The sequence below is a fragment of the Microtus ochrogaster genome, linkage group LG4 (assembly GCF_000317375.1).
Source record: "Microtus ochrogaster isolate Prairie Vole_2 linkage group LG4, MicOch1.0, whole genome shotgun sequence".
NCBI classification, from domain to species: domain Eukaryota; kingdom Metazoa; phylum Chordata; class Mammalia; order Rodentia; family Cricetidae; genus Microtus; species Microtus ochrogaster.
The window spans coordinates 224446-243101 of NC_022030.1; the positions used below are offsets into that span (position 1 = coordinate 224446).

The following is an 18656-nucleotide window of genomic DNA, read 5'->3' on the forward strand; positions in this document are numbered from 1 at the left end:
TGAAGTCAAGTCTAGAGTACTATGTAATGCATTGAATTGAAGGTGGTTAAATTCTACATGATGAAGAATTTTCCAGTTAAACAAGAGGTCTTGAGAACTACACTGAAGTTGTATGATCCAAAGAACATGAGTTTTTTTTCCCTTTAATAAAAACTGAGATTCTATGTCAGCTAAGTTAAATATAATTAAAGATGTGAAAGGTAAAATCGTCCCTGTACAAGAGGTCAAGCCAGTCAAAATCCCAGCATGGAAGGGGAAGAGTTATGAAGTCCTACCCCTTTGAGAGGAGCTATTGGGAATCAGTGAGCTATTGGGAGTTCTAGAGGAGCTATGAGATAAAAAGTCAGTTTTCCTCAGGGTTGTCTACCCATGGTCATACACCCACACATTTATTGGTGGTACTAAGTAGAGGCAGTAGGTTAAAAAAACAAAAGCACAAGAAAAGAACGAGAGGAAAAAATTGTGAGTGGGTGGATATGAGTGGAAATATGCCTGGATATGCACCAAATTTTCATTTTCATGCTTGGGTAAAATTTTCAAATATTAAGAAAGGTAGTTTTAGCCGAGGGGTGATGGCGCACGCATTTAATCCCAGCACTCGGGAGGCAGAGGCAGGTGGATCTCTGTGAGTTTGAGACCAGCCTGGTCTACAGAGCTAGTTCCAGGACAGTCTCCAAAGCCACAGAGAAACCCTGTCTAGAAAAACCAAAAAAAAAAAACAAAAAACAAAAAAACAAAAAAAAACAAACAAAAAAGGTAGTTTTTTTTAAATATGCATATATGTACTTCCCATATATACTAAACAAATCTCAAAGCAAGTAGGAAAACTGTTAAAATTTATACATGAAAGATGATTCTAAAGCACATGGCAGTAATAAATAAATATATATATATATATATATATATATATATATATATATATATACACACACATACACACACACACACATATTGCTCTGAGAAAACCTCAAACTAAGGCATCATAGCTGCTCTTTTTACTTTAGTATTTTATTTTTTTCTTGTTTTTTTTTTTGAGACAGGCTTTCTCTGTAGAGCCATAGCTATTCTGGAACTCATTCTGTAGATCAGGCTGGCCTCAAACTCATAGAGATCTCCCTACCTCAGCCTCTGAAGTGCTGGAACTAAAGGTTTAATGACATCCTTGTACTGAAGATTCACGAATATTTAGCTTTATTTACATATTCTAGATAAAAATGCCAATTTCTTTTTCTTAAATTTGTTAGGGAGAGTTATTTCATCTGATAAAATTAAGTAAATAATATTAAAATAATAACAATAATCTATTTGGGGTTAGTTTAATATTTATATTTCTCTTTTTAATTTCATATATTTTAAAACATTATATATATAAAACTTTATCCCAATAATTCATCGAATGCCATGTACATTTTATTATAATGTTATAGTTTATTTTTACTTAATATAATTTGAAAGATATCAATGATATTCTTGGGAGGATTGATTTACTTCAGTAGGATAAATAAATTCATATTCACTTGATAGTTGGCATAAATGTTTGTCAGTGATTCTTATGCTAGTCTGTGAGTGTTCAAATCCTGGTTGTATGCTTGAATGGGTAGTGGTGTCATTCCAAACGATTCTCAATGGTTGAAATGAAAATATGTCAGCAATAATATTTCTGTCTCACAAGGCCATGTATGTATTGTTTTGAGGATAAACTGAGTAACTTTTGCCAAATTGCAAGTTCAATAGTGTCACTTTGTCAAGCACACATCATTCATCGTGTTCATCAGCATCATTTTTGTATTTATGAGAAATCCATACTGATGGACATCAGGGTATTTTTAAAGCTTTTCCACCATAACATTTACTCTCAGCTAATCTTGTTTCTATACATTCTTTACCCAATGTATTTGTCTCCTCCAAACTTACTAATAGTGCATATTATTAAAATTTTAGCCTTTATCATTTGAATAGATGAAAAATGATGCCTTAGCAATCTCTTGCCAATAGAAACCGTATGTTTTAATGCTAAAAAAAATTTTTGTTTTATGCACTTTAAATTCACGAACTCTTAAGTTGAATTCCAACTACAAACAAAAAAGCAAAGGAGACAATGGTTAAATAAATTCTGTATCTCATATGTAACATAAAGAAAATATTTTACACATGTTCCTGTCATATATTCCTTGCTTCAGAAAGAAACCTAAAACTTGAAGGTCAGTGTTCTCATCCTTTAGGTACAAATATTTCTTCTTTTTGCTTTGAGTTACATCAACTTTCCCAAAGTCACAGAGTAAATATGTGGAATACATTTAGAGAGGGAACATATCATTACATTTTTATCTATTTTACTTATGTCTATGTATATGTCCCTCTGCCCTGCATATTGTTTAACTCTAAAATTATAGAACAGTTGTGTCTAAGCGTAATTAATATTCTGGTGCTTTACATTAGAATTTGCAAATGATCACCCTCTAATATTTAAGCAATCTAATATTAATACCTTAGCTGCAGAGCTATAAGGATGGAATTGGATATCATACCAAGATATCAGTTCTAGACTCACCATTCAGATGGTGTGGGAGTCTTTCTCCAATCCAGACAGATAGACCTCTGTTCCTGCACCTTCAGAGATACAGTGCGTTCACACACTACTGCATTTCAGACAATTCTAGATGTTCAATGTTTATGCAGGTTTTTAAAAAATAGCCCTCCCCTGACATTTTCTGATACAGGTTCTATATTCACAAAATAAATCACAATTTCCCTTTCTAGCACAGATGATAAACCTTCAAATGTTCTAGAAAAACAGCTTTTTAAAGTCTTCTCTTTTTAAGGTGAAGTCCTTGTGTTACCTTTCTAAACCCCTGTTCAGCTCTTGGAGCCATCAGCATCCCGGTCACACCTCTTTGGATGAACTCTAATTTGTCAACTACCCTCTTAAATGGTGGTGTCAGGAACTGATCACAGGGTGCCAGATGTGCTCTGACTAGCTATGAGGGCAGGTGCACCTTCGCTCCCTTAAGCCTATGTATTTGCTGTCCTTTTAAGTCAAGGATTATATGGCTTACCCACAGATCATAACATACTGCAGATATATTTACAACTTATAAAGTATGTATTGGGTGCTGAGATTTACATTATTTTCCTACCACATAGAAAATGGCAAAACAGAAGATCATAAAGTTGATTTATATGTGTGAATGTCTAAATGGCTTAAATATTGATCCCCCCCCCTTAAACTGCCAATCAAACTTCCTAAATGGTAAAAGTTCCTTCTTTTAAGACTAATGCATGCATGGTTTGCCAGTCAGCAGTACAGCGGGCATAAGTAAGCTCACATCACTGAAATGCTAAGGTGGATATATTTGCTTAGATTTGTTTTTAGGACTTAAAAGAATAGAGAAACCAATAGAGACATGTTTTAAAAAAAAACAACTGAAAACTATCTCTAGGATAGCCCAACTTTATTTTGCTCTTTATGTTCTCTCCATATATAATACTTTGAAATGATAGATGGTTATGAATGCTATTAAAATTCAGCAGATATTTATGCAGGGTCTACTGTCTGTGAAATGCTTTAGCACAGCACCACAGGGAAACATTAAGACATGTGTAAGAGCTGAGTCCTCCATCCCTATGATCTCCCAGAAATCCTGAGAACTTTTTTTCTTTTTAAGAAAGTAGTTAAAATCATGAAATAAATATTTCTGCCATTAGGGCTTAATTGAGGGCTCTTTGTAGAATTTTAATTTGGAAGATGATACTTACTCCAATGATATGGCTAAAAACTTTCATTTACTATGTACACTGTGCCAAGTGAAGGACTACATGTGTATGCTCTCATTTTACTATTAAAATGAGCTTTTAAAAGATGAACAATTCAGGTCATTTAACTTAACCTCTGGAAGCATAAAAAACTTCCCCAAGAATTACACATCACATAAAGGCAGAGTCTAATTCCCAAACTAGGATGTTAAAGATTCAGGAATGAGCTTCATATTTCTGTGATTTATATAAGATGCTCATATTAATAGACATATTAGAACTGACACAAGTTCTTCCATTTATTCTGGAAGAAGATACTTAGATGTCTTTTATTGGCCTGTTGATTCTTCTCTTGAGTATGACTTAGTACCCTCTGAACCTCTAAGATTGTTATCTTCTGAAATTCATAACCAACTTCTACTGCCCCAATAAAGAATCACCAGCAGCATTCATGAATGAGAGAGAAGAGGAAATAAAATAGTAGCTAAAATAGTAGCAGATCAGTAACATTTAGAATCCAAGCAAAATACTGTGCCTAGTAGTCTCACTTCTGCTTTTGCAAAAATATTTAGATGATAGATAGATAGATAGATAGATAGATAGATAGATAGATAGATAGATAGATAGATAGATAGATAGATAGATAGATTAACTGCTCTTTCTAAACATCCTTCATCTGAATATTGTAAAACAAAATAACTGAACAAACAACATGGTAGACTTTTCTCAAGGTCACCAAAGGTGCAAACAACAGGAGAGAGAAAAACTTTTTCTTCACTCTTGTTTGTCTCTGGTAATAAAGTAAGGGATAGCTCAATGGTAGCCACAACTTATCAAAGGTAATAAATATCCTTACAAGATGAAATTCCCTAAACAGTGAGAGATTAAAATTCTCCATTAAAGGAGAATAGCAATGCTTCTCTCTCTCTCTCTCTCTCTCTCTCTCTCTCTCTCTCTCTCTCTCTCTCTCTCTTTCTCTCTCTCTCTCCCCAGAGTTTCCATAACATTTTTAAAGGATTGTGTATCTTGTTATTACTCATTTGTAATTTATGTTACAGTAAGCCTATTTATTTTAACTTAATGGAACTTGTATTAAAATGAGCCTTGTTGTTTGAACCAGAGTCAATGTTGTGTGTGTCATGAGCACACAGTTATGATATTCTTGGCAAAGTTCTTGAAAAAAATTTAAGCCCTAGACAGAAAAAAAACTAAATATGTATATATGAAACTATATTTTGTGGTTTATTTGATTAGATAGATATTTAATTATGTGCTACACATATTTTGTATAGGATTTTTGCATATAAATTAATCTAGCTCATAACAAGATTGTCAGTGGAATGTTTCATCCAAACTTAAGTAGATGGAAAGTGAACAGCTGTTGCAAAGACCTTGTTTTGAGTCTGAGCCACAGAACAGCTTTGTGAATTTGGCTGCTATGCTTGCATTTGTTGAAATTCTACTTGTTCAATATCATTGTGTGTCACAAAATAGCAATAGTTCTCTAAATCAGGGAACTTGACTAGAAGAGCAAGTATTAACTTTACTGTACAGGATGCTTTTTTTTTCTTTCAATCTATTGTTCATCTACCATGCAGTGTACAAGTAATATGTTTGTAGGTCATTGTTATTTTCAAGAGACCTCAATTGGGTCTATATATAAAAAAAAGAAAAACTAACCTGTTTGCTGTACACTAAAATGGATCCATGGGGTTTCTTCTTATAGGAGAACCAACAAGAGTGTGGTTTTCACATGCGACCAAAAGTCTTGTGATCTGGAAAAAAAATTATAGCCCCATTGAGTTGCATTATAGATGAGTATATGGACCATATTGTTTTGTCTTGGTTTGTGACATGGAAAAGAAAACATATGAAAAGTGTGTCCACGGGACCATGAATTCACCTTTATGTGCATAGACACTCACACAGTCCTTTTTGTTCTCCTTTATATGTCTCTCACAATTATTTTCTCCTCCTAGCCAATCAAAACATTGTGTGTGTCTTATAGCTATCACTATGAAGCACTGAATGAAATATAATTCATGAAAATTTGGTGAAATCGGCAAATTTCAAGCAGAATAAATTTAGTGTGGTTAACCTGTGTAATGCATGGATCTGGTGGTCCCCTCACTGTTGGTCACACTGAGGAACTGTCACTGGTCATCAACCCTGGATCTCTGTTCTTGGTCTGGTCACAGGCAGGCAGCATGTGCACTCCTACTTTGTACTCTCAAAGCTTAGGTGTAGCCGGATGTTGAGAAATAACAAAATTATCTGGTTGGACTGACTGTAGTTGTAATGGCTAAAGGGACATCCCAAAGTTACTTTTGCCCCTTCCATTTCTAATTAAAGAAATGAATAGAGCTACTGTGAAAGAAAGTTACTATTGAAACTCTATGTTAGTTATGAAGAATTAGAATAAGGAAGTAATGGGTCAAAGATTGAGGAAAAAAATAGGGAGGGAAAGCAGGCAGGTAGGAAACAAGGAGAAAAGAATCCACTTCTGTACAAGAAAACAGCCTCCTTCACTACTTCTGGTTTTCAAAATGTTTCTGCCTCCTCTTCAACAATTATCCTTGAACTTTGTGGAAAGGAATATGATATAGATGCCCCATTTGGGGTTGAACATTCTATAGTTTCTTTCTCTATGTTTTAATGAGCTGTGGGTCTCAGTGTTAGCTACCATCTACTGGGAATGGGGAGAGGCTTCTCTGATGAGGTTTGGGAGTTGCACTAAACTATTAGTATAGAGATAGGTCACTAGGACTTGCTTTAATCCTATGTCTATAATTTTAGTGGATTCTACCATATGGCCTATGACCTATCCAGTCTCAAGTTCTTAGCCCAGATAATGGATCCAAGTATGGACCCACCTTATTAAACAGGTCTTAAATACAATCAGAAAGCTATTAGTCAGGTACCTGATAGATCGTTAGTATTTATAATATACAGAGAACTAAAAACACCACCAAGATAATGAAAAAAAGGCATCTCAGTTAAAAATGGGAGCAAAGAACTAAACACAAAGCTCTCAAAAGACAAAATGAAAATAGACGGGAAAATGCTTAAGAATATTTAGCAGTTCTTTTTTCCTGTTTTGTTTTGTTTTTCAAGACAGGGTTTCTCTGTAGCTTTGGAGCCTGTCCTGGAACTCACTTTGTAGACTAGGCTGGCCTTGAACTGACAGAGATGAACCTGCCTCTGTCTCTCAAGTGTTGGGATTAAAGGTGTGCACCACCACACCCAGCTCAGCACTTCTTTTTATGTATGTGTATGTTTTATGAAATTTTTTACATTTTAAAATGTCTTTAATGTCAATTATCCCTACGTGCTCCTCCTCCTCCATCACATCTCATTAGCTCTTCCTGTTGCATTAACCCCCCCTTTATATCACTCCATTCTATCTCCCCTCCCTTGAAAGCCCACTTTACTCCCCACAGTCTCTTCCTATTTTTATAACTGTTATGGGTATTCCAAATGAATAACACTCATCTGAAGGCTCAAAGCTAACAGCCACATAAGGGAGAAAAGAGATAATATTTGTTTTCTTATGCCTGGGTTACTTCACTCAGAGTGATCATTTCCGGTTTCATGCATCCACCTACCAGTTTTAAGATTTTATTTTTTATAAGAGCAGAATAATGTTTACAGCGTGTTAGATATCTATTTGGGAGATATTGTGCAGAGCAGCAATGAACATGTAGGAGCCAGCATCTCTATAGTAGGACATAAGTGCTTTGGGTAGATGCCCAAAAGTAGTATAGATGGACCATGTGGTAGATCTATTTCTAGCTTTGTGGGGCCTTTTAGAACTATACACATGTCCTAAAAAATATACGTACACATACATAAAAGAATTTAAATGGAGTTACCATATGACAGGGTAACATTGTCCCTACCAGACATTGTAGGTTGGAAATAAAACCTCCAGGATGGGGACATCTTTTTGAGTTGATGGCCAGTTGGGTCCTACATACCTCTAATCACTACAGATTGCCATTTCTCTTAGTTATCCCCCTGAACTCGATAGTAAGACTCTTTTGCTAAAGATACAATGGCTTAAATCATAAACCATGAAGAAATCAAGTTGGTACTGACTAGCGTTCATAGTTTTAGAAAGATGCTATGTAAGCAACCAGAAGAGGAAGCTAATCATTACTCTTACCTAGCTTAAAGCTCCATGAGGTATAACAATGCCTGGAAATGCCCTTTGACACAGCCGTGGCATGAATGCTACAAAGCATCCAGCCTGCTTCTTACAGAAACTCTATACTATGAGGTCTCTTGCCTCCTAAACCAATATTTCTTGACTGTATCATCTCTTTTTGGCAACCTCAGTTCCTAGTCAATTTCCTATATGCTAAAAGGGCACATGTTATTAAGTTTCTTCTGTTATTTTCTACATCTTCTATAACTTAATACTGCCTGATTTTGTTCTAATACAGTACAATCTCTGAAAAAACATTGTGTCTACTTCAGAATCATAAATGTGTGAAAGACCACATTGGGACCTTGCAACTCCATGAACATCCTGAATACATACATTGTAAATACTTGTCTAGGAGGAAGGAATAACTTTTCAGAATTTTAGTCTCTAAGTCTTGAGAATGTAGAAACATGAAACCCTTATACTGTCTGTGGTACTAAACGGAAACTTACAGCTATGTTTAATTTATCTGGCTCATTATTACAAAACCTTTTACTCATTTCATTTTTACTATATTCCTCTTGAAATATTTGCTCTGGTAAGCAGAAGCAAATATTAGGTTTTACACTCCATTTACTGGGATAACAGTGATGATCATCTGACATCAGAAAGCCAAATATCCCCTGCTTATTCCCAGAGCAGTTTGCTCTCTGGGTGTGCAATGTCCTCAGTAGGGTGCCGCACCCCACACTTACCCCACACTTCCTCAGTTCACATTCCTTTAAACTTAGTAGAACACACATAAGCACAACCCCATACCCAATACTTTGTTGGTAAAGCCAATTACACCCAGCGATTTTCCTCTCATGAGTGGAAAGTTTTCCTGCCCCATTTAACCATGTTATTATGCTAGACAAGAGTCCCATAATGCATGAAGCAACAATGTTACTTACGAACAAGCTGTTTCTTTCCAACCAAGGTAGAATTAAAGCAAATGCTCATGGGAAAGAGCTATTATTTTCTTAGTGGTGTGAAAATGAGGCCTGGAGCATATAGGATTTAATCCTGAACTACATCCTGGAATAGAACGGTGTTTTGCCCTCCAATAGGAAATTCCTTCTCCACTTGGTCGCTGAATCTCCCCATGGAAAATTTTTCTGAATAAATAACCAAGAAAAAAAAGTAAAAAGCTAAGTCAATAGGAAATCTCACAGAATGACCTATTCTCAAGAAATTTACTTTTTTTCCTAGAATTGAAAAGACATACAACATTCGCATCTTATAGGGATAGTATAATGCACCAAGTAATTACAATATTCATATCCAAGTGAACTGAAGGTGTCTTACTCCTCCTTGTGGAAAGCCCTTTTTTCTCTAGCCAACATAATGATTTCAAGGGAGTTAATAAATCATAGGAGTAAATTAGACGTTCTATTGACTTATGCAAGGCTTAATAAAATGATGAAAATGAATGTTTTCCCCTAAATTAACTTAAAGTCCCAAAGATGAAATTTATAAATTGGTTTTAGAAAGTTCAAAATTATGGAAAATTAATTACATATAGCACATATTTTTCCACAAATATCATGTCTTTTTGAACTATTCAGTGAATGCTAATGGTTGGGTCTGGGGATTCCAGAAAGGGACAACTGTCACCTTTCTAGAATCCTTCAGTTCTAGTACTCATGATTTTTTTAAAAGGTTTTTTACTACACTTAAAAATGATTAAAAATGGTTTTCCTTGGTCTTTTGGCTGTTGAAATGTTAACCAGGCAAGCATTTGTGCTAACAGAAAACTACAAGGATTCCATCAGGAAATTTCTAGCATGACCATTCTAATGTAAAAAATGTGTAATAATGTAAAAACAATATTGTACTAGGTTACTGTATTAAAATGCAGTATTTGTCTTGATTCAGTAATGGAACTTGAAAAAAATGATCAAGCTTTGCTCCAAGAAAGATTCAGGCAAGGACATAAAATTTGGGTATATTGAATATTTAGTATGCAACTCTGGGTTCAGTTTATCATCCCCACATTCCCGTGCTAAAGTCCTAATTCCCATTAGCTCACACTATACCTATGTTCCAAATTGGGATCTCAAATGGCTACCTCCTGTATATCTTTATTAATTTAGAAAACACTAAATAATTCCGTTTTTTTTTTGAGATATGAATAAATATCAGTTGCAGCCTTTTTAGCCTCTTACTGATGTCTTGCTGATTTGAACAAGCAGGCTACGTGAAATGTTGGGAGCCAAAACCGTGGTATATAGATTCATCCCCCATTACTTACAATAATGCCAAATGCTATTGTCCAGGCAGATAAGTATTATTTTATATATGAAAAGACATTAGAGTAGCACATTACTCAGAGGAGCAAGGACATAAATGTTTTCTAAATTTCAGTCCCTCCAGAGCATCATGTAATGAGCTCTTCTAAGCCAATGCTGAGCTGCAATGTAAAATCCTGTTTAATGAGCCACAGCAAGCTCTGCGTGGCCCCTGTGGGACAACTCGAAGGGATCCAGGCTCTTCCTCCTCCATCCTTTGCCTTCCTGGGAAGTACCTTCTGGTCAAGGTCTGCCAGGAAAGAACACACAGAGAGCCCAGGTCAGGGAAGCTGGGGCTTTGCTTGTCAGTACAAAGTGAACAGCAGAATACAAATCATCAGCCTTGTTCTAGTGATGCCTTTGTTTACAGTGCCAGGATAGAATGTTTAAGGGCCTGCCACATTTACATTGAATATGTCACTCACAGATCTAGTTTTGATTCCTGTCCTATAAAACGATCTTGTGTTCTAGAAGAAAAATATATTTTACAAGGTTAACGTCAATGTCAGAAAAATTCAAGCATCAAGCATACGTTAGAAGAAATGAAGTTTGCTTAATGAGGAAGGGGTAATAACATTTATCCATACAAGCTTACTTGATTACATAGGCAAAAGTAGACCTTCTCAGGTAGTCCTGATTAATTTACATGTAAATTTTGCAGCTAACCTTTATTTTTGTTTTGACTAATAATGTTTCTCAGCTTAGCTCATGGTCTATGCAAAGTGCCTTTCAAATGGAAGGATGTCTTTGTTGGTTGTATTCAGAGCTACAGAATGACAGTAACTGCAGAGATGGATAGAAACTGTCTAGTTTGGCACTGATCCTTCTGTTTGGGATCAGCTGTGGACTGAGAAGATGACAGGGAAATCTGTGTTTGATTTCATAGAACCTATCCTATTCTATCAAGCCTACATTACTGGGAAAATAACCCATGAATTTATATTTATCTCGAGTTAGCTCTTGATGGGCCAAGGTTCATATAAAGGTTACTCCTACAGAAATGTCTGTTGTCTCTAGTCTGCACTCTGGTGATTGCTGCTTCTTCCAAATATTGCCCTCTAGAACAATAAAAGGGTTTTAAAATAGTACATAAAAGACGATTCGATAAACCACCTTCTATGCTGAAATGATTATGTGTCTCTTCTCTTCCAGCTCCCAGCTGTAGGAGGACAATTGACATTTACCATTTCATATGACCTCGAAGAAGCGGAAGAGGATGCAGAAAAAGTTGTTCAGCTGATGACTATCTTAGAGGTGAGATAATAAACATGTCACTGTGCAACCACATGATATCGCCATGTCACCTGAGGCCACTCACACTGCTTTTAATTGATTGACAGATGCTGATTTACATACTATAAAAGACAATACACCTCAGCAGTTTTATGCCATGCCCACGTTTCAATTTGATACATGCCAAGAAAATCCAGAATGGGTTCTGATGACAAAGTAAACCAATTAGACAGATTTTGAAACTTAAATTTAAAATACGACCATATTTCTGCACTTATAAGGTTTCAGGATCCATGTGTTAAGGTCAATACTAATTTATGTAATTCATTATATTATAGATTTTTGGTTTTCTGTTTTGTTTACATATTCAAAGGGAAGGGGGCAAAGTAATTTGTTGAGCTGTTGGTAACTCTTGACTTGAAGATCTTACTTTAGGAAGAAAATATGCAAGAGAAACTGCCTCTGGGAACTGGAAGGCTATGTATGATTCCAAATGATGGGTGCAGTAATATTCTGAGAGCCCTGTCTTACTTTCTCGTACTGCCATGGCAGATACTCCCCCAGTATTTCCATACATACCCCTAGGTGCACACCTGTATATGTGTTAGTGGTTCCAAACAGAAGATGCTGATTGAGCTGTAGGCTGTGTTACTGCCCCAAGTCTTCCTTGCTTAGGGGTCAGTGGCAGAATGACAAGATTACTCATGTAGAATGAATTTCCTCCAGAATCAAATGAAGTGGTTTAGACTTCACATAAACATAAAACTGCATGTGTATCTTGGGATTCCTTGAAGATAAAAGGAGCTCTCTTAAGCATGAAGGTTGAAAGATGATGTACCATTAGAACGTTAAATAAGAAGGATGACTTGAATGTCCTAAGTAAACTGCAATGATTCTTATGATGGTCTTTTCCTATTTTGAACATCAGTGTGCAGATCTTTCCTTATATGGAAGTCAGAAATATTTTAGCTTATATATTAATGAAATGTCCTTGCCTGATACACTGCAATTTTTATTTCTGCCATAAACACATGATATTTTCATGCTTGGATGAAATCAAATTGTTTGCAACAGCATATATATGTGATACTTATTATTTTAGTTAATGGAGAAGGCAAGTTCATGCAAAACTCACAGTGGTAGACTTTGTAGTATATGAGATGAAGGTTGGTCTTTACCTTTCTTTGTCTTTGGTTCATGTACAGCAGAAAAATGCTAAATCATGGGGAAGGCAACCTTAAGTTAAAACCCTCCTGAGGAAGAATTGGAGTAGAGAATCCAAATTCAGATAACCTTTAGAAATTTCGTATCTTTCATGCAATTTTACCTATACATCCTTTCTTTTCCCCATCCCCGCACCCCTGCTTTAGGGAAATAACTTGAGAATCAGCACAGCCTTTAAGGAGGTGTATTTAGATCCAACCGAAGAACACACCGAGGAGTTACCACTCAAAGAAGACTCCTTTACCATACACGGAACAAACTTACCAGTCAGTAGAAAAGATTTTATGACTGTGCTTGCAAATTTGGAGAGCATCCTCATGCAAATCACATACAATTTAGGGATGGATGCCATCTTCAGGTAAGATCTAGAATTCCATCTCGCAGTGTTCACATGTGTATCTGGGGCAAACAAAAGTGTGCCAGAAAAGTACATTTGAAACGGTCTAGTTTTGTGCCTTTAAGTTAAAGATAAGCATAGGTTTTGGTTTCTGGAAGGTAATCACATGAAACCTTTAAAATTTAAATATTGGGCTTTTAACACTGCTGAATCCTCTGCAGTTTTGATAGAGCATGTGATGATGACTTTCTATTGAGAAACAAAAAGACAGTTTCGTTTATGGCAGTTCAGATGGTGAAATACTGAAGATATAAGATTACAAGCTACTCATATTTAAAAACTGGTTTATAAAATATTTTCTTCTGTTCATCAATTAACTGGCATCTAGATTGTAATAAGAAATACAGGCTTATTCATTTACATAATTAGACACCCCTTTATACAACACTGTGACACTATTATAAACACATGGTTTAAAGGAAAGAGTGGGAGATTTTGGAGGTCAAATAAGCTCTGTTGTTCTTGGCAAGTGATTGGTATTTGTGGCATCTTGATGTTTAAGTATAATATGCCCATAACAGTATTTTTCTCATCCCATTTTAATCAAAGCTGTAGTTAAAATGATAAACTGCTTTAATGTGGATACATTCAAAGGCTAGTTCCTTCTTTTTCTCCATGTATTATGGATAAAAAGAAAACCCTGACTTGAGCCAAATTTGATCACAGAAGTCTAATGAGAAGCTCCTAAGTGTATTATTTTAGAAACAGTGACATTTTGTCTGATAAAATTATTATTTCAGATATATTGGAATATGCTTTTCCTCCTTTTTTTAAAAATCCAGATAGTAGCACAAGGATACTAAGTTAGAAGATCAGGTATGATGCCACAGTGACAACTGGTATGACTTTATTCAGAGCAATATCCTGCTCCAGATTCTTCAGTTGTAGACTGTAACCCTGTTATTTGCTTGTGCTGCCGAGTTTGTCTTTTGCTTGTAATATTTCAGCAAAGTACAATCATCATTACCATTTCCCAAAGGAGGGAGCTGCAGGTTCATAAACAAAACCGTTGCCAAACAATATGCCTCTTTTGCATAGGCAATTCTGCTAGAAGCTGGGTTAAAGTGCTATAAAGGCAAGATGCAGCACTTAGGAATTAATTATGTTTTTTTGTCTCCCGTTTAGTAAATAGAGATTGTCATGATGTTTAAACAGTGTAAAGAAATGAGTCCTCCAGCTTTGAAAGTGAATGACAACCAAATTGACAAAGAGTAGCTGGAGGGCTTATTTATTTTTGTTGCATTGCTTCCCAGGCTACTTAGTTCGAAGACACCCTCCTGATTTATGCCAGCCCGTTTCAAAGTCTACCCATCTTAAAGTCATTGGTTTCATTTAAATCCGTCTGGCATTTTCTCTGAACTTATGAACGTGGTCATGAAGTGTGACTATGTGAGCTGACTTAGAAGCTCTCCAAGAGGGTGACTGCTCTTTGCCAACCCTATTAATGAAACATTGTGGACCAAGAAGTGGGGCCAATGTCAGATATAAGCTCCAACCTATTCTAGGAGAGCCGAAAGTCACCATGAATCCTGAATCAGCTAGCTTGCGATATTTTGTTTATCTCTGATCAACCAGTAAATTGAGTCTTATTTGTAAAACATTGCTTGAATTGATTTCGACTTGTCTTGCACAGTAGGCTCCTGAGTTGGTAGACTGCCTGTGTGCAAACACAAGGAAATTGGAGCATTGCAATAGCACTTCATATTTAGACTCACTGAAGGGTAGTTATCTCAGCAAAATGGGCTTAGGTTTGCCCAGTTGCACGGTTAGGTGGAACTGGATAGAAAACTGAGCTGTAGGTCAAGGATTTTGACTTCCGTTTCCAACACAGCTATTTAATAGTTGTAAACATGAATATGGCTTTGACCTCTTCGTACCTCAGTCACTTCATTTCTGAAATAAGGAAGACAATTGCCTCGCCAACTTCAAAAGGTCACTTTGGGAATGGAATTAGAGAATTGCTGAAACATTTTTTCTAACAGAAAATCACCTCACAAATATGAAGTATTTACATCTGACTTGTCTTCTCATTCCATGTGGTTATACTGTCTCTAAACATCATTTAGGCTTGGAAACGTCTAGAGTATGTTATACTCTGCTATTTCCACAACTGTGAGAGTGCTTTCTGCCATGCTTATCCAGAATTTCAAAAGACTCACTAAGTATAGCCAATTGATATCCTATTTATGATTGTATTTAGTATAATGAGGAGAAAAACATAACTATGCATCACTTTTTTTAAAGAAGCTAACATAAGGGCACGAACAGTAGGTAAAGGGTGTGGAACAAAAGCTATCAGGACCACGGTTTGGATACCTAACATCCACATAAATGCCAGGCTGACTGGATGAGTTTCCTCAAGAGGTAGAGCTGGAATGGTCCTTGGAACAAGCGAGACTAGCAAAATTGATGACATGGAGGTTTAATTGAGAGACCTTAGCTCAGTATATGAAGTGTCTATATGCCCAGGAAGACATCTAATATCAGCTTTTGATTATACATGTATACTCATTCACACATATATTCATATGTGCATCCACACACCCCATAAATAAAGAAAAATGTAAGACAAATCAAGCTACTTCCATATTATATATGTATATAATAAATTCTTTGAATCTTGGCTTTCTTAATATCCTTGACCATTAACTTAAGCAAAATATTTCCTAAGTACCTATAAGACACAGAACTCTTTACAAATTGTCTTCTTTTTGGTCCTATGACAGATGTTGTTAGAGTTCACCAAATTCTACTTCTTTGGGTGTATCAAATTTCCTTGACACCTGAGAGCAGATGAAGTGGTTTGTCAACGTAATGTGAACCAAAGTAATGACCATCTTTCTGGAAAAGGAACATTAAACTGCCAGTGTGAGTCTTCCTAGAGTTTATTCAGCAACCAGAAGATAAACAACCTGGAATTCTGACATCACATGGGGTCAGCACCCTGTCTGTTTTGATCTTCTAGTTACTGAAAAAGGGTAGACATTTGGAAATCGTATTACAGGCCTGGGTCAGCTACCAGAATGTAGAGTTCTTGCCAGGACAGAATCAAGGCTATTGTGACTTTCTCAAGATAGACTTCATATGCACTCATTATATGCAAACAAATATAGAATTTTTAAAAACATTTTTAAATGCCTATTAATCTCATTATACTATTGTTTAGAATTTTCTGTTGAGACTTCTCTGTTTAGGTCTGTACTCCATATTTTTTATTGGATTATTTGTTCTTTTGATGACAAGTTTCTTGAGTTCTTTGTATATTTTGAGGATCAGACCTCTGTCTGATGTGGGGTTAGTAAAGATCTTTTACCATTTTGTAGGTTGTTATTTTGTCTTGCTGACCATGTCCTTTGTTTTACAGAAGCTTTTCAATTTCAGGAGATCCCATTTATTAATTGTTTCTCTCAGTGTCTGTGTTGGCTGGGGTTATATTTAGGAAGTGGGCTCCTGTACCAATGAGTTCAAGTGTACTTCCCACTTTCTCTTCTATAAGGTTCAGTGTGGCTTGCTATATGTTGAGTCTTTGATCCACTTGGACTTGAGTTTTGTGCATAGTGATAGATGTGTCTATTTTCATTCTTCTATATGTTGATGTCCAGTTATGCCAGCACCATTTGTTAAACATGCTTTCTTTTTTCCATTTGATATTTTTTTCTTCTTTGTCAAAAATCAGGTGTTCAAAGGTGTGTGGATTAATATCCGGGTCTTTGATTCAGTTCCATTGGTCTTCCTGTCTGTTCTTATGTCATACCAAGCTGTTTTTAGTCCTGCAACTCTGTAGTAGAGTTTGAAGTCAGGGATTATGATGCCTCCAGAAGTCCTTTTATTGTACAGGACTGTTTAAGCTATCCTGTGTTTTTCTGCTTTTCCATATGGAGTTGAGTACCATTGCTTCGAGGTCTGTGAAGAATTTTGCTGGGATTTTGATGGGCATTGCATTGAATCTGTAGATTGCTTTTGGTAATATTGCCATTTTTACTATGTTAATTCTACTTACCCAAGAGCATGGGAGATCTTTCCACTTTCTGGTGTCTTCTTCAAATTCTTTCTTCAAAGATTTAAAGTTTTTGTCTTCCACTTGTTTGGTTAGAGTTACTCCGAGATTTTGGCTGAAAGACACTTAAGAAAATGTTCAACATCCTTTGTCATCAGAGAAATGCAAATCAAAACAACTCTGAGATTCCATCTTATACCTGTAAGAATGGCCAAGATCAAAAAACACTTATAACAACTTATACTGGAGAAGTTGTGGGGTAAAGGGAACACTTCTGCATTGCTGGTGGGAATACAAGCTGGTACAGCCCCTTTGGATGTCAGTGGGGTGATTTCTCAGAAAATTAGGAAACAACCTTCCTCAAGACCCAGAAATACCATTTTTGGGTATATATCCAAAGGATGCTCAATCGTGCCACAAGGACATGTGTTCAACTATGTTCATAGAAGCATTGTTTGTCATAGCCAGAACCTGGAAACAACCTAAATGCCCCTAGACCAAAGAACAGATAAGGAAAATGTGGTACATTTACACAGTGGAGTACTACACAGCAGTAAAAAATAACAATATCTTGAATTTTGTAGGAAAATGGATGGAGCTAGAAAACATCATCTTGAGTGAGGTAACACAGACCTAGAAAGACAATTATCACATGTACTCACTCATAAGTGGTTTTTAAACATAAAGCAATGAAAACCAACCTACGAATCAAAATCCCAGAGAATTTAGTCAGCAATGAGGACACTAAGAGAGGCATACATAGATCTAATCTACATGGCAAGTATAAAAAAGACAAGATCTCCTGATCTTGGGGGCCTTGAGGAAGGGTTGAAGGGGAGGAGAGAGGTAAGGAGGGGAGCAGAGAAAAGTGTAGAGCTCAATAAAAATCAATAAAAAAGGGTTAAGCTATTTTTATGTGAATTTTCTCATGAATTTAGGAGTTTTATATTTAATAGTGTTTGACAGAATTGATACTATTAATTATCTAGAAAAAATCACACAAACAAAACCATCATTGCTAATAAAATACATGGAGTTGAAGAATACAGACTTTCTATCTATATTTCAAATAAGCCACTCAGATGATCATATTTTTAAAAAATATGCTAACAAAGATCTAGTACTTAAAAGGACTTAAATGACTTACTTTTCACTTTCTGTTGGTGAAAGATAGAGTCAGGGTTTAAGCCCACAGGTATTTCTTCCTATAGTCTTTAAGAATTCCTTCAGGTTCATCTATATTGGACTCATTCAGTCTGCAAACACATACTGAGTGTCTTGCATGTTTATTGCCTAAATCTCAGTTCTCTGCCATGTAATCTGGCCAAAACAATATCTGAATTTCAAGGCTGAAGTCTAGGTTAGGGAAAAATGACTATAGAACATGTGATTTACCAGTATATGTTGGAATGCAATGTGCGGCAATGAACTCAAAGAAAGCATAATCCAGAATGAAAGTAAGTTGCATGTATTTATAATCATATAAAGGATAATCCAGTAAGAGTAAATACTTCATGCACATGGATGACCAAGGAAATAGAGGTTTAATCTTGTACTAGCATTTTATGTTTTAGA

The 18656-nt window shown here is 35.9% G+C and overlaps 1 protein-coding gene across 1 annotated transcript in view; it reads left to right on the forward strand.

Moving 5' to 3' along the window:
• Lama2 (laminin subunit alpha 2) overlaps positions 1-18656 on the forward strand; it is a 337962-nt gene that overhangs the window by 69326 nt on the left and 249980 nt on the right. Inside the window, 2 exon segments of the mRNA XM_026786227.1 lie at positions 11383-11484; positions 12834-13045. Of these exon segments, the coding sequence (XP_026642028.1) occupies positions 11383-11484; positions 12834-13045 (314 nt within the window).